Source organism: Camelina sativa, chromosome 20 (genome assembly GCF_000633955.1).
Source record: "Camelina sativa cultivar DH55 chromosome 20, Cs, whole genome shotgun sequence".
Classification (NCBI taxonomy): domain Eukaryota; kingdom Viridiplantae; phylum Streptophyta; class Magnoliopsida; order Brassicales; family Brassicaceae; genus Camelina; species Camelina sativa.
In genome coordinates, this window is record NC_025704.1 from 14275879 (window position 1) to 14297354 (window position 21476).

Sequence of the window (21476 nt, forward strand, 5' to 3'; positions counted from 1 at the left end):
AATCTTATCAAGCATTTAGCAAATCTATGATTGATTTCCTACTAAACCCATAAATCTAAAAGAATAATAAGTAGGAGCGTGTGTTACAGTAGGATAAAGTGTCTAACTAAGGATGTATAAACGAAGAACATAAGGTTCCTACCATGCGGTGTTTGGGTGCCTCGATTTTACATAATTGGCCACCAAAATAACTTGACGGTATGCGGTGGTGAGACACTCTAATCTTGTATTATGTAAAGGCTGATCATTATATATCACAGTGGACAATTAAGTAAATGAGGATATCCAAACACCGCATTGTAGGCGTATTTTAAATGAAATATTTATTTTAATTTTATAAGTTGAAATCTTATGCATTTCAAAATAATGTCTAAACATGATCTTTTAATCCAAACTTACATCTTAATTTGTGAGATTATTTTTATTTTTTTACTTATAGTTTCAAATCATTTTTACATTTGAAAACCTACATTTTAGCCATTTAGAAAGTTGATTAAATATAATCTTAATTTTTTCTAAAACTAAAATATGTGTCACTAGCTCATATATTCAAACTTTCAAACTAAGAATCTAGTGATGGTAAAGGCAAAACATTTGGACTGGTGTGCTACACAATCTCAAATCGCTTTGATTCATTGCTGGCTACAAAATGTTTCATTATATTGATACTCTTGATTTAGTTTTAGACTTTTACTTGAGTAATTAAACGAATCATGTAAACCATAATTCAGACGCTCTATTTAATTATAACTTTGTCAAATTGTGTACAAATTCTAGCACAGTAGCAATAGCGGATCCAGAAACTATTTTTACCAGGTACAAATATTTATTTAATAATTATAAAGATCATAAAAAAAATAGCTATAGTTTACAAGTATATTGTGTGTACTCTCACTCATAGACTTAAATCTCTTAATCAACATAATCAAGTAACTCTTTTTCAATATAACATACAAGACAATCTGATGTGACCCTGGGTTGGAAAAATGATAGAACGGACGGACGAACAGATGGCTTCGGGTCACGAACTGCAGAAATGCGGAAAATAAGGACTTGGTCGTGGTTTGTTTTGGTGGATAATGGTTCAAGCTAACGATAGACAACCCTCTTGGTGATCTACCTCGTTGGCTTGTGATAGAAGAGATGGGTTGCTAGCTTAACGAAAGACGATCTTTTCGGTAATCTGCTCTGGTGGGTAATGATGAAATGATGTAGCGATACACAAGCTATGGAAGGACTCGTGATACAGCTGCTAGAAGAAGTAAATCCCGGATTCGAAGTCTTCGAAAATTTTCAAATTTCTAGTTAATCGCTGTCAGAGAAACGAAGAGTGAGACAAGATGAACAAAAAATTTTGTTTATTCAAAAAAGTCTCAATTACATGTGAGGATTCTATGTTTTTATATAGGCTAGCTTACATAAAGGGAGACACATAACCCTAACATGTGGTCAAAGCTAAGGCACACACATGGCCTTTAGATAAAGCAAAGCTAACAATCACTAGAAAGCTCAAAAGAAAGGAAAAAAAAAGGATAGCATCGCCTCATCATTGGGAAGGACGTGGTGATGTATTAGAGCTTGTTGCCTCATTAAAACCCCTTCGGTAAACGCATTGGAAAAAAATCCGAAGTAGGAAAAAGAGTACGACTCCTTCTAATGACTTTGGTGTCTTCACCATTGGGTAATGGTGAAGACCGTCTGGGTGGCTTCAGACGCTATTGGTGTTGGACATTGTTCTTGATCATGAAGCTCACGCTCTCGGACAATTCTTTGATCATGCAGCTCATTCTCTTGGACAATCCTGGGGGCCAGCAGATTACATTTATTCCGGAGGGTCCTGGTTGTGTTGTTGCTTCGTGTCTTGGCTCCTGGTACTAGTCTTGGAGTTTGGCCTAATCCATTAGTCTCAGATCAGGGTCGGTCATCTGGGTTAAATCATCCCCTCCCCCTTGTAAAGGTTTAGTCCACAAAACTTGCCCATCACCTACATCAAAAGGGGCTAAGTCAATAACGTTGAATGAAGTAGATGTTTGGAACTCACCGGGTAATTTGATGTGGTAGGCGTTGTCGTTGATCTTAGCATGAAGCTTCTTGACGAACTCAACACCCTTCTGGATAATGGTGGTGAAAGGTGCAGCTATGGTGCTACAAGTCTTCACAAACCAACGAAATACACTCACTAGATTATGGAAGCTTCGGACTGGTGCGATGCTGGTAGGGGTCGACCATCGTTCAATGGCTTTGATCTCCTCTTTGTCCACCCTAAGCTCTTGGATAAGTGGTAATACTCATGTTTGTTCCCTCGGGAAGACGCCTTGAAACTTCTTAAGAAGAGGCTTGACTCCGTCCAACAAGTAGTTCTCCTTGGTCCCTATACTTTAAATATCTTTAAACACCATGAGTAGTACATGACAAGCAGAATCACTAAGAGACTTCCTAATATTACTATAATTAATTAAAAAGTTCATTTTAGTGATGGTATCCTTAGACAACTTGGCTTGCATTTCATTCACCTGAGTGGGTGATAAATGTTTCAAGCTAAGGCGTTTATTATCATTAATAAAAGAGTATTGGTTGGTCACGTTGGTGTGGCCCCAATGTGAAGTTCCCTTGTCCTCGAATTTTATCTCATGTGTCACAAACTTATCCAATTCAAGCTCATTGTTCAAATAGCGTTTCAGAAGAAGCGGAATGTGTGTTTTAGCCTTCAAACCTCCAAACAACGAACCCATCAAAATCTTCCCTTGGTGAAGAACATCAGACGAGTTTAAGCATATCTGTGAACCCGGCTTGTCCACACCTAGAGTTATCGTCTTTCCCCATCCCTAAATGTTGATTGTACCACGCAGAAGTTAAATCCTCTAACCTTCTTCGACTTATTTGATGTAATTCTAAATCTAGTTCTACGTTGGTTTTATGTAGAGATCAATGCCACAATACCTTTCTACAGAAAGCGTAAGCTTCTTCAACCAAAGAACTACTTCCAACACACTCAAAGCAATAGTCCGCTCCCCCACCAGTCATCTCGTTGATCACCTAAACACAAAAATATTTTAAGTTATATGTTTTATCAGTTTATGTCCATTGATGATTGATCTATATACTATGTGCCATTACCTCGCTAACACGCCTGTTTTCACATGTCAAAGAGTTTACAAACTCGGTAACTCCAAATTTTTTCCCTGTAAAAACATGATGTTAAAACTATTACGATATGGTGTATTTTAAAATACACAGAGATTTCAGCAATAGTTGTTCAAAAACAGAAGAAAAAAAGGGAAAAAGAATTAAGCAATATATATAACTATTGAGTAAAGAAAATTACTACCCAACTTGGAATTTGGCGGGGTTTATATCCACACCAATGATTCTAGAGGCACCACAAAGTCTTGCACCCTCTGCAACCTGGAAAAATCCACACATTTATCCATTTTAGCAACTCATAATCAAGAAAGACTTATAACTACATGATCATTAGTCTTAATAGTAATTTTACCGCTAGTCCGATAGAACCAAGTCCAAAAATCACAACTGTTGATCCTTGTTTAACTTTGGCAGTCTCCCAAGCAGCACCAACACCTAAAGAATAATCAATGTAACTCCATCAAATTAAACAAAGACTACCATATTTTAGATATATATAATATATTTCCAATAAAGTGATGTACCAGTGGAAATTCCGCAGCTGAGAAGACAAGCACGACTAGGAGGAATCGAAGAATCGATCTTAACAACGTTAGCAACATCAAGAACAGTGTATTCGCTAAAGCTAGAGACGTTCAAGAAATGAAAGAGAGTTTGGCCATTGAGGTCAGTGAATCTGCTCGAATTTTCGTATCTTGGCATCCATGGCGATACTTTGAAGGGAAATTTGCTGCATAAGTTGCTTTTGTGAGATTTGCAGTCAACACATTCACCACAGTCAGACATGAACGTTGGTAGTACAGTGTCTCCTTCGACCACTTCCTTTACGTTTTCACCAACACTTTCCACTATTCTGCATAATCAAAAGTCACTTACATCAATATTTCTAATTGTTTAAAAAACGCTTTGAAGTGTGTAACTTTGGGTTTTTCTTGGGTTTCCTATGCATTTTTCTTGATTTAGAAATCTAGCAAGATATATTGGTTTATGCAAAATGTTCAATAAGAAAATTACATAGATTAATTATTTTCTAGTTGTGAGATATCATGTGGATTAGTGGGTGTGGGTGAATTTTTTTTTTTTTTATAAATACAAATTCACACATTGTTTTGGTGATATTTACTCTCTTTATCCAACCATATCTTACTATAGTTTCTTTCTCTCCTTCCCTCATTTTCTTACGCCCACTATCTTTTGTCTTCTAATTATAAGACAACATAATTGTGAACATTCTGTATTACCGTTTATTTTCGATTTAATTATTTTTTTAAGCTAGATTTTGGTTCATCAGTTTTTGGTTTGCTTCGTTGTGATATTCTTAGGTTTTGGTTTGTCAGTTTTATAAAAACTGAAGCCATGTATAAAACCTACATGTAGTTTTGTTTCGGTTTCAGATTTGTGTTTTTTTTTTCATTAACTTTTCAAAAACATTCATTCTACTCTTGCTCAATAACATTTACATGGACATCTATAGTTAATTAGTTATTGAACAAAAAGATCCCAATAAAAATTCATGAATGTTTACGTTGACTGACCAAAGATAATGGATGTCTCTATACATTTAATCTTATGAAAGTCTCAAAACGTTAGACCACTAAAAAAAAGTCCAACAAAGCTCTTTCCACTTGAGGTTTGGAATGAATGGAGAAATTAGCACCAAAGCGGAAATTTATTTTTTCATTGTGTAAAAAAATCTGTTTATTTGTCAGGCTAACGCTAAAGACATTATCTATTTAAGCAAAATATTCAATAGAATTATAAAGAAGAAAATGTTAAGAGGATGAGAAAAATTGAATAGACGTAGTAGCTATAGACTTACCCTATTGCCTCATGGCCTAGAATCCTCGGAAAGCAGGCTGGAGGAACCTGCAGAAACATGACAAAAATTTGTAAATCTGACTGTACATGTTACGTTTAGTATTAACGACCACAAATTACTAAATATGTAAATGAGGTGTCATATAACTAAAATATCTATCTTGGTTCTTGAACCATGTCAGTCAGAATTCAAAACCAAAAGAAAAAAACTAAACATGACTAGCATTAATATTGGACACTGGATTTTTTTTCCACCATACTAGAAATCAGATTTTATGTACTGTGATTTTAAAGATATTTTTTTCCTACCGAAGAAGATATTGAATCTTGGCCACAAAAGAAAGAACTCTCTACGGGACACTACCCTTTTGGTGTCTTTTGTTTCTTTTACTAAAAACATTGATATATACATTTTTGCTATATAAAATATTTGAATTCGAGAACTTTGTGTAGGAAAAAAGAACAAGTCATAAGTTAACATTCGTTTAAGTTGTTTTCTTGGTCAACCCGTGAACTAATTGGGTCAATCGTTGTGTCACGTTAAGATATAATAATGTTGGATCTATCTAAAATCGTCGGCTATTAAAACCAGTTTTGTAAAGTGTAAATGCTTATACCAAACTTTTTTTATAAATCTCTGAGTGTTCAGTATCAACGACCACAAATATAAAAAATATCTAATTCCGATATGACATAGCGTATTGGCAAAAATACAACAAAACATGCCTGGCAATATTGGACATTGGAGGCTGTTTCGTTTCTTTTACCAAGAACATTGGACTATATTGTAAATATATTTTCAACATTTTGAATCCACGTAGAAAATAAACAATTAATCATAAGTTACGTTTTCGGGTAATCCCAGATTAGTATTGAGTCAATATTTTGTCTTTGATAAAGAAATTAATAATATTGAATCTATCTAATAAATATCATATACGACAAGAAAAATATAGATTTTTACGTAAAATATTGAAACCAGTTTAATTTGTAAATGCCTAAAGCGATGAAGAGAAGAAGAGGAGAAGAGCACACTACTTGGAGTTTCCAGAAAGTGACGTCACTGTGACATAGCGCGGTGCAGATGATTCGGATCCGAACTTCGTAAGCCTGCGGCGGCGCAACCATTATCTCTTCCATCACCAACGGCTCTCCGGCCTTTCTACAAACCGCAGCTGCCATTAGAAAACATGAAGTCAACGTCGTGAGTACCATCCACCGGTCAACGAATTAAAAACATATTTTGAAAAGCTTTCATCTCCACTAACCTTTGCATCGGATCGGTTTTGGTGAAGACTTGTTGTCGCCGGAGGAGCTTCCGTTTTCCATCTCAAGTTCTTGTTTTTTTTTTTTCTTTTTTGGTGTGTGTGTTTTGATTATGAGAGTCACAGGTTTGTTCTTCTCTCTCTATTAGTGTATTACTCTCACTATATATATATCTAATTTAGATTACTACTGTAGTATATTTGTCGTTTTTACTATTATAAACTATATATCTGTACTTGTGTAATTGTGTTTATTATCTACATTCGGTGTATTTGAAACTTTTTTTATACATACACACCAACCTTGAGATGTGTCACTTAGTTCTTGGCTATCATATTTTTCTTATTAATGATATAATTTTGCATAATATGTTGGAATATATTAAAAACAATTTTTAAGATTTATTCGAATGGAATTATCGATACAAACTGTAATAATTTATGAGTTTCTTGATATAAGAAGTAAAATATATTTTAGGACTAATTTTAGGATTGTCTTCTGTTCGCAAATTTTTGATGGTTTTGTAATTACATATTGGGAACATATTATGGCTTCAGTTCACGTACCAGCTCTTAGAAAAGCTCCACTCCGCCACGGTCTCAGCTAAGCTAGGCTCATTGTTCTTCAAATATGAGATAAGCAACTCCAATTTTGAGATTCGATAAAGGGTAAGCGTGTTCCTCTTTTGTTCAGCGAGCTTACAAAGAAGTTAATCGTTCATCTCAGCCTTCCGCAAAAATTTTCAAAGATTACTTACTCATTAATCTCAGCCTTCCGCAAAAGTAAGTAATCCGGAAATTTTGTGTACATGAAACGATATGAGAGAAAGATTTTTAACGGATAGCTGGAATTTTTAGATACGAATACGAATAATATTTACGAATAAAATGGATGTGGATACGGATACATATATTGCAAAATAAATGGATAACAAATGTACTATAAAGTAAATTTTTATTTGATTCATTTGGTAGGGTTTGGGAATTTTCAAAAATTGGAAACCAAACATAATCGAAATGTTTAACCTGAATAAACGGAATGCGCAAGACTAAGCATACAGTATATATATATGAGCTTGAATCCATTTTTTTGTTATTTAACTGATGTCGGACAAAAATATAGTGTCATTAAATACCAAGAAAAAATGCAATGTATATCTTTAAATATTTAGAAAATACAAAAGAAAGGACAAGAAAAATATTGCCTCCTTTCACCCTTTCCAAAATCTCAAGGACGTTAAATGTGAAGACTGATTGTTTAGCTCGTTCTTCTCGATTGCTAGTGTCGTAAACAACTTTTGTAAACAACTCTCCTCCAGTTTGGGCAACCAATTTAGGAGTTCTATTTTAATTAATGTTTAGGTTGAAAAAAAGGACAAGAAAAATATGCATGTGACACATCAACAAAAACAGACTTTAATGTATATCTTTAAATATTTAGAAAATACATCTTTAAAGATATTCTTTTGGTCAATATCTAATAAGTAAATGGAAAAAAGATTAGTTAATCTTGGATAAAATCTTGCTAAAGATAGTATGAGATCTTTTTCTAAAATTAATTTTGAGATATTTAGATTTCATGGAAAGATAAGCATATGGGTGACTAGTTCTCTTTCATAACTTTTTTTTGTAACAAATAGTATATAGATTTTGTAACTGAAAGAACTTTTTTTTTGTTCAACAACTTTAATTGATTGACACAAATTAACCAATTTTGAGGAACATTGTTATAAAAAGAAAATTATTAACACAAAGAACTTTATTGGCCATAACAATATATTAAGCAAAATTTTATGTACATGAATTACTTATTAATGGGCAGATATTATTTATTATCCTCATGTTCAACTTTTAATTATTATTTTTATCTAGTAGAGTGTCTTTAGCTTGCTTATATATAAATTAACTAGTTACCCCAAGAACATACAACTTTCATAGAAACAAAAGTTTAGAAGAAAACTAGAAAAAGTGAAAGTATGGAGAGGACAACCTCACTTGTATTTCTTGTTAGCTTACTTATCATATTTGCCTCAGGTATTATATATCTTTCAGAGTTTTTTTTTTTCTAAAATTTTCCGAATTTCAATTTTCATGTAATGAAATGCGTATTTTTTTTCTTTCTATAACTATTTTGTTATGTGTACAACTAGTTTATCAAAATGGATGCTCTATATATCAAAACAAAATTTTCAAATCCTAAACTGTAATCTAAATTTAATAAATTAGATGTCCATATAAAAATAACATAGTTACGGAAAACAATCACATCTTTCATCACAATTTAAATATATATTTTCATTATTATTTTTTTGTTTACTTGTTCTTTCTATATGGTACACATACTTTTTTTTTAATGTTAAGTTTACTAAAGCATATAATGTTTCAGTTCTGAATCAAATAAGAGCTCATACATGCGACGACAACAGCCTTGGCCCTTGTAAAAATTGCGACGAAAGATGCAAGGCCAAACACGGGCCATTGAGCGTAAGCAAATGTAACGGTGGGGATGGGATGTGCATGTGCACCTACGAATGTGCGCCACTTTTACCAGACAAAGTGTGCGTCGGCGCGATTGATATGTGCACTGACACTTGTCCTCTGAGTTGCTGTGATAGACTATGCGCAATAAAGTACAAAAATGGACGTGGGGGTTGTGTCGACTATGTTGGTTATAGGATGTGCACATGCGAGTACTCCTGCTAAAACATATTGACATAATTTTGTAAAACAAATAATATGGTGATAAAATTATTGATATTACTACTCTTCGTTTGGGTGATACATTATGAAATGTCATCAATCATCACATATATCATTATCAAGAGACTAAGTTATGTTCCTAATAATCAAATGAAAATTAAGATAACTAAAACAAATGCACTTGAAGATCTAACCAAACCACAACAGAAGCCCTTGTGTGTTTTCTATATATCTACTCAATCTAAGGCCTGAGAAAGATGAATTAAATACAAACTACAGTGTCTTACAAAAGATATCTCTGGTCTTTCATTCAACTGTAGAAGAATGTGTTTGGTTGGGCAATCTCCGGCCACTCACAAAGCTACTGAACAAATGCAGAGCTCGTGAGGGCTGCGCATAAGGCACCATATGAGCCGCTCCTCTCACTGTTGCAAAAGTCAGTAGCTTTCCATACTCGATGGCACAGCCTCCAACCTAGTATATATATATATGAGATGAGAAAAAAACCGATAGTTTGGGTTATGATTGTGAGGCAATATGAACCAGAAAAAAGGAGAAACATAAAGATGCACTATTAAATAAAAATCGCACTCATGAATCCTTTTTGTGATGTAGACTCAAATAAACCAAATTCAAGACATTTTGAGGATGAAGAGCTCACATCACGAGCTGTCCGATCATTCCATGAGTCCAAACTCCAAGCTTAATTGATGGAAATTGGGGACAAGCTTCATTTCGAGGGCGGGAGTATTGAGACTAATGGTGAGAGAAGGATCTGAAGATATGATGAAGATCCTGATCTAAACTTTCATTTTGTTCTGCATCTTCTTTTGTAATCAAAGAGTTCATGGTTTTTATTAAGAGAAATTGAGTTTTTGTAATCTTTCATTTAATCGTTAATTGAGGTTTGAAGTTTGATATGCTCAAATTAATCTCTAGAGCTACTCTCTCAAATTAAGAGATCACTGCAGTACTTAGGGGTCGATATCCACAAGGACTCAAGTCTACACAATGAATTATAGAGTTTTATAATTATGCTAAACAAATTAATTAGAATTGAAAGAACAATGCAAAATATTAAATAAAAGCTGTAAAAATTCAATAAATCAAAAAGCTAGGCCTAGAGAATTTCTCAGGAAATTACAAATTATTAAATCAGGAAATAAATAGGATTCAAGCAATTAAGAACAGAGCTAGAACTCTAAACACTTTTGTAATTAAATCAGTTCTCACTGCAAATAATATATAAATTTAAAACCAGAAAATCCAAATCTCTTTGTAAAATTAAAGGTTAAAAATCAGCTTTAAAAATAAGTTTAGATTGTTCACAAAATTATTAAATCAAATCTCTTTGCAAGAAATAATTTTGCTCATCAAAAGGTTCTATCAGGAAAATCAATTATATTCTCACATAAATTTATTTTCCTAGGTTATTAATTCTAGGTGATCAATCAAGAATTAATGTGAAGAACAACCTAAGATGAAGATCTAGACAGATATTGAATCCTAAATAATCAGATCTAATAATTCATAAAAACCCTATGAAAAATCCTGAATCTAACAAGCAAACTACTCAGACATATTCAATAAAGAACAAGACATAATTCTGAATAATAAGCAATAGATATTAAAAGAGTATGAAGGGAGTTTAGAAATTCTTCTCTACAAAGCAGTTCAGATCTCTCTCCCAAAAGGTCTCAAAATCTCACAGGGTTGCAGAAAATAAAACTTGCTAGAAAATAACTTAATGGTTTGCAAAACCTAAAAATACTATTTATATGTCCTAAAACACGTTAGGGACTTGTGTTGCAAATATGGAAAAATTTGGGCAATTTTTGTAAAACTTCCAAAACTGACTTCTCTCGTAAAAAAACAGGGGTGTCGATCGATGACACCATCACTCTGAATCGAATCCAACTTCTCTTCCTTGATGAATTGCTCCAAAATCTCTATAATTGCTCAATTTTGTTTCTTTCATGCCAAAATCCTAGAAAACCTGTAAAGACTCAAAACATCCTAAAAAACAAATCAAAAGACTCAAAAAGCACACTTATATCATGGTTAAAAACCATAAAAACCATGATATATCAAAGTTTATGCAACTCTAAATTTTCTTTCAAATTTTGTGTTAAGAACCTATTTGGGATTCCACCATTGGAGGGGGGAAAATTAAGAACTCTTGACAATCTTTTTATCTCCAAATTTTTCAAAATGTATAGTTAAAATAATATTAAGAGTTCAAAGTGGCCTCTTACCAATAAAGATAGGTCTTCAATCGCGTACACTAGTAGCAACTCTTGTCACTTTCTCGTCGACGTTTAATGTTGTATTTTGAGATAAGTTTTTGCTTATTTAAATAGTGCGACGACTGTATTAAGCAATTGGGGACCGAAAAAAACTATAAAGTTCCTAATGGAGACAATAATAAAGCTGCAAAAACAATTCTCCATTTATTATGGTTCGTCATCGTTACTTGGCCGCACATGTAACTAATAATTATATATGCACAACAAACAAGCACAAACAAACAACATATCTTAATAATATATACATCAACAACTATTAATCAAGCAAAAACTTTACGTCAATGATTATAAGATGCTCGCAGATCATGTGAAGTTACATTGCTAAAGATATGGTTTAATTTATCAATATGTTATATTAATCACTAGATATACAAATGTTTCATGCAGGTGCATGTGCGTACGGTACATGTACATGTATAGACTTTAAATACACTCATCTATATTGGCTCATATAGCGAAATGGTCCTTACCTTAGAAAGTTTTCTACTTTGGTTTCCCCTTAATTTTAATTTGGAAAACATTGCAGTTCTAGGGTTAAAACTAAATAAGACATAGCGTAGTGGTTTATTAAAAAAATGATATTGAGTTGAAAAGATGAACAGTGAATTCAAACTCACAAAATATATGTTGTTACGGTAATTTTTTTTCATTTTTTCATTTTTTTTTTTGCAATTTTAGAAAATTTGATATTTTGACCCCAAAAAAAAATGATATATGCAAATCGAAAATTCTATCTTCTAAAATCTTCATAAAAACAATGTGAAGCATTGCAATATGCATACGAAACTCAAATTACGCAATGTACAATATTGTTTAGGCTTCATATTAGATTTGGGTAAAAAGTTTTAGAAACTTAAAAATATGAGGGGTTTTATGTGAATTACAGAAAAATGAATTAACAGCTCATATTGCCTTTAATGATTTATAAGTTGTAACAATCCTCTATCATTACCAATATTTTGTCACCATCACGCCCCAACTAATTGTGTTTTCAATAAACCAACTTCCGAATCTTTTAATCTGAAACACCGAAGCTCCTTGAACCAGAAATGTTCCCAAAGCAAACGTCTATTAGCGTTTGTGTATTCCCGGTATGTAATTAACCAATTATTGTGTCTCGATAACCAGTTTGACTTTTCTAAACCATAGTTCTCTTTTATGGCTTTCTTCAATAATCAATAGCTTCCATTGCCTATGGTTTTGCAGACCAAACTTCTTTTTTCTTCTCTACTCTCTTCTCTGCTTTCTAAATTGTCATAAGTCATATATATCTTTTACATTCTCTTTTCTCAATTCAAACTAAATACAACCGGAAGTTTCAGTTAGTCAATGAGATTCCACATTTGACCGGTAAGTTTTTTTTTACGTACGTCTGAAGTCTGCTTGGGTCATATATTTGATAAGTAGAACTTTTGGAATGTTTCTATTCAAATGTCATTTTAGCCATGAAATTAGTTATAAGCATAATGATGGGAAAAAAATATTGGGAAAACTAAGAAATGTTTTTATCTGTGTTTCTTTTGCAAAATGTTTAAAATCTACATTTCTCATTAAATAGTATAATTAATTAACATTTTTTCATCTTTAACTTCTCGAAGTTATTTAATGCAGATAAAACCAGAGAAAATTTTCGTCACAAGGGTTGAATCAAATAATTAAGGAAAATTATTAAGAAGATGAATACAAGATTATCTATCTTCTATTTTGTTTTATTGCTCTTCTTTGCATCATCGGCTCTGTTTTCTCCGGTCACCGGTGACCTCGCCGGCGACAGACAAGCCCTTCTCGACTTCCTCAACAACATCACTCACCCACGGTCTCTAACGTGGAACGCAAGCACCCCTGTATGTGCCACATGGCCAGGCGTCACGTGCGACAAAGACGGCACACGTGTCACTGCCCTTCACTTGCCCGGAGCGAGTCTTCTAGGAGTGATCCCTCCGGGAACTATCAGCCGTCTATCGGAGCTTCAGATCCTCAGTCTCCGATCCAACGGCCTACGAGGTCCGTTCCCAGTTGATTTCTTGCAGCTTACGAAACTCAAAGCAATTAGTCTCAGCAACAACAGATTCTCCGGCCCATTACCGTCCGATTACGCCACGTGGACGAATCTCACCGTTCTTGATCTTTACGGTAACCGGTTTAACGGTAGTGTTCCCGCGGGATTTGCTAATCTGACCGGACTCGACTCGCTTAACTTAGCTCAAAACTCGTTTTCCGGTGAGATTCCGGATCTTAATCTCCCCGGTCTACGTAGACTTAACTTTTCCAACAACAATCTCACTGGATCAATCCCAAAGTCTCTGAGAAGATTCGGGAACTCGGCTTTTTCCGGCAACAACTTGGTTTACGAAAATGCTTCTCCTCCTCCGGTGATCCCTCCTATAGAGAAAGAGAAAGAGAAAAAGGGGATCTATATCTCGAAACCTGCGATTCTCGCGATAGCGATAAGCCTTTGCTTCGTCATATTCTTCCTAATCGCGGTTGTGATAATCGTTTGCTATGTGAAAAGGCAGAGGAGGCAAGAGACAGAAACAACGCCAGAGAAGTTGAAACCAGCGCAGAAGATGCCAAGTGAGAAGGAAGTTTCTAAATTAGGAAAGGAGAAGAATATTGAAGACATGGAGGATAAGAGCGAAATTAACAGAGTTATGTTCTTTGAAGGAAGCAATCTAGCTTTTAACTTGGAAGACTTGTTGATAGCTTCCGCAGAGTTTCTAGGGAAGGGCACTTTTGGTATGACGTATAAAGCGGTTTTAGAAGACTCTAAGGTCATCGCGGTTAAGCGATTAAAGGACGTAGTGGTGTCGCGGAAATATTTCAAACATCAAATGGAGATCGTTGGAAACATTAGGCATGAGAACGTTGCTCCTTTGAGGGCTTACGTGTGTTCCAAGGAAGAGAAGCTTATGGTCTATGATTATTACTCTGCAGGCAGTCTCTCTCATCTTCTTCATGGTACGTTCTACTTTCATTTGGTTTGTTATGATATATTCAAACGCAAAATGGTAAACACAATAGTTTTTATAACATATGAACGCAAACAAACAATTGAAACTTTATTTGATAATGTTAGTTTCTTGCATATGAAGGACGATTTTTTTTCTTTTTCTTTTTCCGGCAGGCAAGAACGGCGAGGATGGACATGTTCCCTTGAACTGGGAAACACGACTAAGATTCATGATTGGAGTAGCAAAAGGATTAGCTCACATACACACACACAAGCTCGCACATGGCAACATCAAATCTTCTAACATCTTCATGAATTCGGAAGAATATGGATGTATATCAGAAGCCGGTTTAGCAGTGTTAACCAACCCGGTTACGAAGGCTAATGCATCAGCCAGACGGTACCGTGCCCCAGAAGCAACCGACACGAGGAGGTCGACGGCTGAATCAGACGTTTACGGTTTTGGAATCTTGATGCTGGAAACACTAACCGGAAGATCAAGTATGGATGATGCAAAGGAAGGGATAGACCTGGTGGTATGGGTGAATGAAGTTATTGCAAAACAATGGACAGGTGAAGTGTTTGATTTAGAGCTTGTGAAGACTCCTAACGTTGAAGCAAAGTTGCTTCAGATGTTGCAGTTAGGGACAAGTTGTACCGCTAGGGTTCCGGCAAAGAGACCGGAGATGGTGAAAGTGGTTGAGACTTTGGAGGAGATTGAGAGGAAATTGTAGAATTTTTTTATTTTACGGGGTTTTGGCATTTATGATTTATAATAATATATCATCAGTGGCAGATATATAAAAAAATTTAGCTCCACTTCTCTACATTTAGATAATTTTAAATTTAAAACGGTGTTTAACATTTAGATGGAACTTAGGAGGACTTGCTCCATCAATAATTTAGTTCCATAATTTTCATAATCTTGAAGATTTAAACTTCAACATAATATAATGAAGTTATGTTTGGATTTTAAAATGTTTTTTTGTTACAATTTGGATTTTCATCTTTATATATTAGTGTTGACAAAAGAAATTACTTGAGATGATCCATTTATCAAAACAACCATATATAATACTTAGTAGTCATACTTCAGAATCATATCATTACGGCTTTAAATGGCAGTAATAAATGATAAAATAAGTATACACTACCACAAAAACAAATATGAAACGACAAATTATAGATTAACGGCAATTATAGCGAGAATATTATTGCATGTGACCAAGCTGGACATAAGAAGCTGGAAAACAGCTTAATCTTTCTTGTGGACCAACCACAATTTGTGAGTACGAGATGAATTCAATCACATTCACAAGTTTCATTTCCCGTTTCTAAAAGCATCAATAATTGTGAGGCAAACATGAGTTGTTCCTAGAGATGCGGGTCGTCGACAAAGGAAAGAATAATTGTTCAATAAAATCCCAAAAGAAACTCTCATAATTCTCATTACCTCTTCTATCGCTCTGCCTAGTTTTTTTCTTTTTTTCTTGCATTTTCCTCTCTCCCTTGTTCTTCCCTCTCTAAAATCCTTCTCCCACAAATCAGGGAGTTAAAGAGAGGGAAGAACCTTAACAAAAGAAGTTAAGAACTGAAGATATATATCGAGAGAGGAAACGAAAAAAAACTGAAATGTCGGTCTCTAGGCTTTTCTTCGTCGTTTCGACAATCGTATGGATAGTTTTCACCATTTTGTTACCAATGACACATGCTCAATCCGCGGCTCCTGCTCCGGCTCCAACAAGCGACGGTGAGTAGTTTATAACATATTCTTTCGTAATCAATGTTAATGCAGACCAATGAGGTTTATATGATGATCATGACTAATGTGAAACTAACATTTAAATAAGGTTTCTTAAATGTTAGATGTGTGACTATAAAATTTCTTTCGGATGATTAATTTTAATTTCGAACAAAATATTGCAGGAACAACGATAGACCAAGGCATAGCATATTTCCTCATGTTGGTGGCTTTGGTCCTCACATATCTCATCCATTAATGATCCTTTTTCAATTTAATCTTGGTCTCTATTTAGTTTAATTATTTATTTATTTTTGCATTTTGATTATAACTAAATAGAGAGACCAGAAAAGTTTTTATGTGTGGTAGAGATCATCAAAGAGGTTTTCTAATTTTTTGAGGATACAGTTAAGAAGTTCTTTTGTATAAAGTCGATGTGCATTCAATTGTTGGAAATATATTTCATCGATTAATTACATCTTTCTTATTCAAAGATTCAATACCGTAAATGATATTTTTTTATCAATAACATACTGTATGTATTATAGTACAAGTTTAAATTCAGAGTGTGATATATCAATAACAATAGTACAAAGTACAAACCACTATGCTACTAATCAAATGATATTCTTCCACGTTAAAATTTTTTTAACTATAATATCTCCAAGTATTTTATCAATGCCAGTGTAAAATTTGCGACGCCTGTTAAAACACCACTTGCTGAAATTCAATGTCTAATATAGGCTGATAAATATAATAGCCAAAAGAAGACTCAAATTTGCTATAAAAATATTAAAATGTGTTACAACAACATATGGTAAAAAAATAAGCTAAATAACAAGGATCATATGGAGTACAAATCCATTTATTTCAACATAGACCTGAAGAGAAGGCTTGAATAAGCAAAACCAAAAAAACGTGAATAGAAAAGTAATTAGGATATTTGTATTGGAAGTTGATTAGATATTATGAAAACTCCAGTCCCTCCTTTAAGTGGATGACTAAGAATTAATAGAATCCTCCAAACCCTCCTCCGTATGGATGATTAGGGTCATAGCTTTCAAACGGGGATTCCAAAGGGATGGTGGACGGAGAGTTTGATGTAGAGTGAGAAGCCGAGCCAGACGCCGGAAAATTGTAGTTGATATTAGTTCCTAGATCACTAGAGAAACTCGTAGATCCGAAAAAATCCATGTTTTGATCTCTCATTTGAAGCATATACGCGTTGTTACTCTCAAAATTTGGAGCAGAGGACAAAGGATATTGAAGATTGTGATGCAAATGTGCCTCATGATTATAGTTGTCTAGACTGTCCTTCACAATGTCAAGATTTTCGTGTTCTTGAGTCTGGTTCGGTTCGGGCTTTTGCACCGGGATGGTTGAACCGACATTTGCAGCTTGAGAGCAAGAATGTATTCCTCGGTAACTGATCTCAAAGAGCATCTGATTTTCATCAGATCTTTGGACATATTTGGTAGCTTCACATCCTTGAGATTTTCTATAAGTGCATCTAAAGTATCCTCTATACCACACAACAACAAAACAAAAAAACATTAGTTTAACTTTCTTTTATTGTATATTTTATGACTTTTCATATATATATATATATATAAAGTTACATATAAGATCTATATTAAATCTCCATATAATTTTTTTTCCTTTTGTTAAGCAAATTAAATTGGTAAAATAATAATCTATCTAAGATACAAAATAATAAAAATAAACTAAGTAATAAACACATATTTAGTAGAAATACATAATGAAGGGCTGAAATGAGAACATTGTAATTTAATTTTCCTAATTAATTTACATTACGAGAATAACCTTGGAAATTTGGCTCCGAGGATATCCTTCTGGCCGTACTTTCTCCAACTAAAACCATCGTCAAGTGTTCTGTCGATACCAGCTCCAGGGGTAATCATGACTTTCCGAGTCCACTTTGGCATTGATTTCTTCGAACTATATTTTACATTTTTAAATATTATATGAGTCTATATGCAAAACAAAAACAAAAACGTTGTCACGTGACAGTTTATAGATACGGAACAGTGTGTACCTCTTGGTAATGACAAGTGGTTCTTGATCCGAATCATCGCTCTTGGGGCTTCCTCCATTACCGTGAGCATGCGGCGAATCTTGCTCGCCGGAGTAGTTCATAATGGTGAGAGACTTGTGGTAAGATTCAAGAATCTTCTTGGCTAAATGTTCACGTGTTTCTTGAGATGAAGCCGATCTGAACTGGTGTGCATAGTCTCTTCCTTCTGTCATTAGCTCGTTGATCTCTTTCTTCATCTTCTCCCAATCTCCATTACTACTCTTCTTCTCCATTACGATCTAAAAAGACAGAAAAAAAATATGGATTATTAAAGTAGTTTAAGGTATTGTTGGTTGTTACTATGTTTTTGTTTTTTTTTTTTTTTTGCATGGCTTCTGGAAACTGCGAAAGAAAGAGAATATAAAGAGGATTATGTGTGAGAGCGAGAGTTTGACTTTTTGACTGAAAAACGAAGAAAGCTGATGTGGAGGGAAGTGAGACCGGTCTTTGGTCAATGAATTTGGAAAGTCCAACATGTTGACCAGTTCCTGGTTTCCTGGCTTCTCGATCCTCTGTTTTTAAATTTTCATATTTTTGGAATTTGTTTTACACGATCTGATTTTTTTTTTTAAGATTTGGAATCATTCATAATCATTGAAGTAAATTTGGATATGCTTCTTACAATAATAACAAAAAAATTATTTATTCTATATTTTATAAAATTATATTTTGAATTTACTTAAGTTCATTTTTGATTTTGACTCTTAGTCGATAGTACTATTTTGGTTTGGATACAATATTAAATTCGTTAATTATACATCCGGTCAAGTCAAAAAAAAACCAACAAGACATGTATTGACATGTGATCTGGTATTACAAATTGATGTAATATACCAAATTTACAGATTGCAATTATTGGTATAACATGTTAGTATATATTAACTTTATATGTGAAAATTACAAATAGATTATGTATATGTATATTTTCAACATTATACACTTAGTATTTTTTATATAGTGAATATTATGTATAAAAAGATAAGTTTTAGCCAATTAAATAATTTGTTATTGTTTCCTAAGATTTTTAAAACAATAAATAAAATCTGTTAAATAATTTTATTATAATAATTTTGAAAATATTGTTTTCTTATTTTGTAAACAAATATAAAATTTTATTTTGTTAGTTATTAGATTAATTAAAATACAATGGCATTTTTCATAATATGACACATCAAATCTGGTTTTTTTTTTTTGGTGCACCGACACATCAAATCTGGTTAAAGTTCTAACAATATTGCTTAAATAATTATATAGATTTTTAAAAAAAATATAAGCAATGTTGTATCTTAGTTTTAAAAAAAATATATCTGTCATTATTAATCGATTTAGATATTTAAACATTTAATCTTAGTTTTATCAATAAAATTAAGTTTTGTAATTATTCTAAATAGTTTGTTATTATTTCCTAAAATTTCTGAAATAATAAACCGAATCTATTAAATAATTTTATTAAATAATTTCGAAAATATTTTTTATTATTTTATAAACCAATATAAGTTTTTATTTTGTTAGTTATTTAATTAAATTATAATGATATTTTTTGTAATATGCCACATGATAGTAGGGTTAAATTTTAATAACATTGGTTAAATAAGTATATAGAGATTCAATATTTGCAAAATTATTTTGTTAATAGCTGTCATTATAATTAGGAAATACTATTGTTTTCTATTGTAGATTTACGTTTTGCTATAAATTAGTATTGAGTTTAGAAATTTAAAAAATCAGAATGAGAATCGTATTTAATATGTTGGTTAATTTTCTTGGATTATTAAATTAAATTGGATTGAGCTTAGTAATATAGATAAGATTAGATTTTAATTGCAGTAAATCGCGAGATAATTTTCTAATAATATTAAGAAAAACATATGTTTCGATTAAAATTTAGATTATATAATTTTAGATGGATAATATTTTTTTGTTTGGTACCGGTTAGGATTGGTGTAATACCTCTCGTTAATTCATTTGATATCAGACTAAAATATTTTTTGTATTTTAGTAGACCAATTCATACAAATTATAAGAACATATTTATGTAAACTCTAACCCATTTCATAACATGATTCGTACAAACTTTTTTTAGCAAGTTAAAAGTATGTAGATATTTAAATTATTGATACTAATTTCTTTTAGAATTTTTTTTAATATGGTTTTTGAATATTACAAATAATAACTTCAATTTTTGATATTTTATTCAAATGGCAAGAGATTAATTATGTAAATCTTACGAAAATGTTATTTTACCAAATGTACTTCTGAATTAATAATAGGGCAATGATATAATTAAATTTAATCATCTGTTCCAAATTATAGGTTTTTTTAGCTTTTTTATCTTGTTTCATTTTACAACATCTTTTTTTCCGATTTCTTTACATCATTTATATTTATTTAGTATGTTATGACCATTTGTATTCTCCAATATTTTTTTTCTATTGGTTATTTTTCTGTACGAATGTTTAATAATATTTTTTATGTAAAAGTAAAAAAACATTATGATTTCTTAAACAATGTGCTTTTAGCTAGAAAATCTAATAAAAAGGGACAGATTGAATATTGTATCCAATTTTCCGAAGAATAAAACACTAGACTATTTGTCAAAAAAAAAAAACACTAGACTATATATGAATGATAATCCATAGCTTAGTGTCTAGAACACATAATAAAAAACTAGATAAATTTGAATGGTTTAAGAATTTATAAGATAAAATATAGTCTAACATATGAAATATAATAATTTATAAATAAGAAAAGTCATATCTTCTACTCCCTCCATTTCCAATTAATTGTCGTCTTAGAAGAATTTTTGTTTTCCAAATTAGTTGTCTTTCTATGTATAATACAATTTGTCACTTTTATCCCTATTTTTTTAGTTTATTAATTGATAATACCAACTAAAACAATATATTAATTACAGATAAACAGAAAAATTAAATGTTCTATTAATATGCTTGAAGAAACATTAAAACGACAACTAATTTAAAAGGGAGAAGAGAGTAAATTTAAAATAATGCTAAATACAAACGCAAACTATAAACCAGACCTAAAAGCACATAAATCTTAGTTTTTTAAAAAAAGAATTAGGTATACAAATTTTTAGTATGAAAATAATTAGATATATATGGCCCTTGCCTTGGGTCCGAACACAGCTTATTCTTTGAACTGTTTCTACTCTAAATGCAAATGCTAACTTTAAGCAAAAACATTAGACACAACAGCTAAAAACTAACTTAAAAAGTATCTTCAAACACAATCACACCCTTTGATCAAAATACAAACGCTAACCTTAAAAAATAGATGTCACATTTACATGTTATGACGGCCATTCAATGACATCATTATCATTAGAATGCTAATTGGAAGTGTGACTAAGATTTTGCGATGATAATGGCTTGACCATTCTCTAGTGTCACCAACTGAAAATTCTTAATAAATTAGTGGGAGGCAATTGTCTCCCCTC

At 32.5% G+C, this 21476-nt stretch overlaps 5 protein-coding genes across 6 annotated transcripts; 3 read left to right on the forward strand and 2 right to left on the reverse strand.

The window, feature by feature from the left end:
* LOC104770782 (alcohol dehydrogenase-like 7) lies at positions 1339–6373 on the reverse strand. The gene is made up of 10 exons (XM_019241660.1): positions 6231–6373; positions 6001–6137; positions 4964–5010; positions 3669–3997; positions 3497–3579; positions 3329–3405; positions 3118–3181; positions 2941–3036; positions 2514–2825; positions 1339–2371 (listed from the first exon to the last, which is right to left on the reverse strand). Exons 1-10 carry the CDS (start codon positions 6289–6291, stop codon positions 2180–2182), a joined length of 1398 nt encoding a protein of 465 aa, XP_019097205.1. The 5' UTR covers positions 6292–6373; the 3' UTR covers positions 1339–2179.
* On the forward strand, positions 8170–8977 carry LOC104770783 (putative defensin-like protein 179). The gene is made up of 2 exons (XM_010495241.2): positions 8170–8261; positions 8614–8977. The coding sequence occupies exons 1-2, from the start codon at positions 8204–8206 to the stop codon at positions 8928–8930; spliced, it is 375 nt and encodes a 124-aa protein (XP_010493543.1). The 5' UTR covers positions 8170–8203; the 3' UTR covers positions 8931–8977.
* LOC104770784 (inactive leucine-rich repeat receptor-like serine/threonine-protein kinase At5g24100) lies at positions 12213–14984 on the forward strand. 2 transcript variants are annotated; one of them, XM_010495243.1, is made up of 3 exons: positions 12213–12583; positions 12832–14191; positions 14358–14984. In XM_010495243.1, exons 2-3 carry the CDS (start codon positions 12910–12912, stop codon positions 14915–14917), a joined length of 1842 nt encoding a protein of 613 aa, XP_010493545.1. In that variant the 5' UTR covers positions 12213–12583; positions 12832–12909; the 3' UTR covers positions 14918–14984. The 2 variants fall into 2 exon arrangements, with proteins under 2 accessions (XP_010493545.1, XP_010493544.1); XM_010495242.1 differs by having other exon boundaries at positions 12845–14191.
* Positions 15496–16453, forward strand: LOC104770785 (arabinogalactan peptide 16-like). Its single transcript, XM_019242375.1, has 2 exons — positions 15496–15933; positions 16110–16453. The coding sequence occupies exons 1-2, from the start codon at positions 15816–15818 to the stop codon at positions 16181–16183; spliced, it is 192 nt and encodes a 63-aa protein (XP_019097920.1). The 5' UTR covers positions 15496–15815; the 3' UTR covers positions 16184–16453.
* LOC104770786 (probable WRKY transcription factor 30) lies at positions 16646–18340 on the reverse strand. Its single transcript, XM_010495246.2, has 3 exons — positions 17981–18340; positions 17749–17883; positions 16646–17446 (listed from the first exon to the last, which is right to left on the reverse strand). The coding sequence occupies exons 1-3, from the start codon at positions 18250–18252 to the stop codon at positions 16933–16935; spliced, it is 921 nt and encodes a 306-aa protein (XP_010493548.1). The 5' UTR covers positions 18253–18340; the 3' UTR covers positions 16646–16932.

Coding starts and splice junctions, on each gene's coding strand:
- LOC104770782 (XM_019241660.1), bottom strand. CDS start 6,291: ATGGAAAACGGAAGCTCCTCCGGCGACAACAAGTCTTCACCAAAACCG. Junction 6,138..6,230: donor AAAACCGATCCGATGCAAAG/GTTAGTGGAGAT, acceptor TTCTAATGGCAG/CTGCGGTTTGTAGAAAGGCC. Junction 3,998..4,963: donor CTAGGCCATGAGGCAATAGG/GTAAGTCTATAG, acceptor TTGATTATGCAG/AATAGTGGAAAGTGTTGGTG.
- LOC104770783 (XM_010495241.2), top strand. CDS start 8,204: ATGGAGAGGACAACCTCACTTGTATTTCTTGTTAGCTTACTTATCATA. Junction 8,262..8,613: donor ACTTATCATATTTGCCTCAG/GTATTATATATC, acceptor ATAATGTTTCAG/TTCTGAATCAAATAAGAGCT.
- LOC104770784 (XM_010495243.1), top strand. CDS start 12,910: ATGAATACAAGATTATCTATCTTCTATTTTGTTTTATTGCTCTTCTTT. Junction 14,192..14,357: donor TCTCTCTCATCTTCTTCATG/GTACGTTCTACT, acceptor TTTTTCCGGCAG/GCAAGAACGGCGAGGATGGA.
- LOC104770785 (XM_019242375.1), top strand. CDS start 15,816: ATGTCGGTCTCTAGGCTTTTCTTCGTCGTTTCGACAATCGTATGGATA. Junction 15,934..16,109: donor TCCGGCTCCAACAAGCGACG/GTGAGTAGTTTA, acceptor AAAATATTGCAG/GAACAACGATAGACCAAGGC.
- LOC104770786 (XM_010495246.2), bottom strand. CDS start 18,252: ATGGAGAAGAAGAGTAGTAATGGAGATTGGGAGAAGATGAAGAAAGAG. Junction 17,884..17,980: donor CCACTTGTCATTACCAAGAG/GTACACACTGTT, acceptor TGTAAAATATAG/TTCGAAGAAATCAATGCCAA. Junction 17,447..17,748: donor CTCGGAGCCAAATTTCCAAG/GTTATTCTCGTA, acceptor TGTGTGGTATAG/AGGATACTTTAGATGCACTT.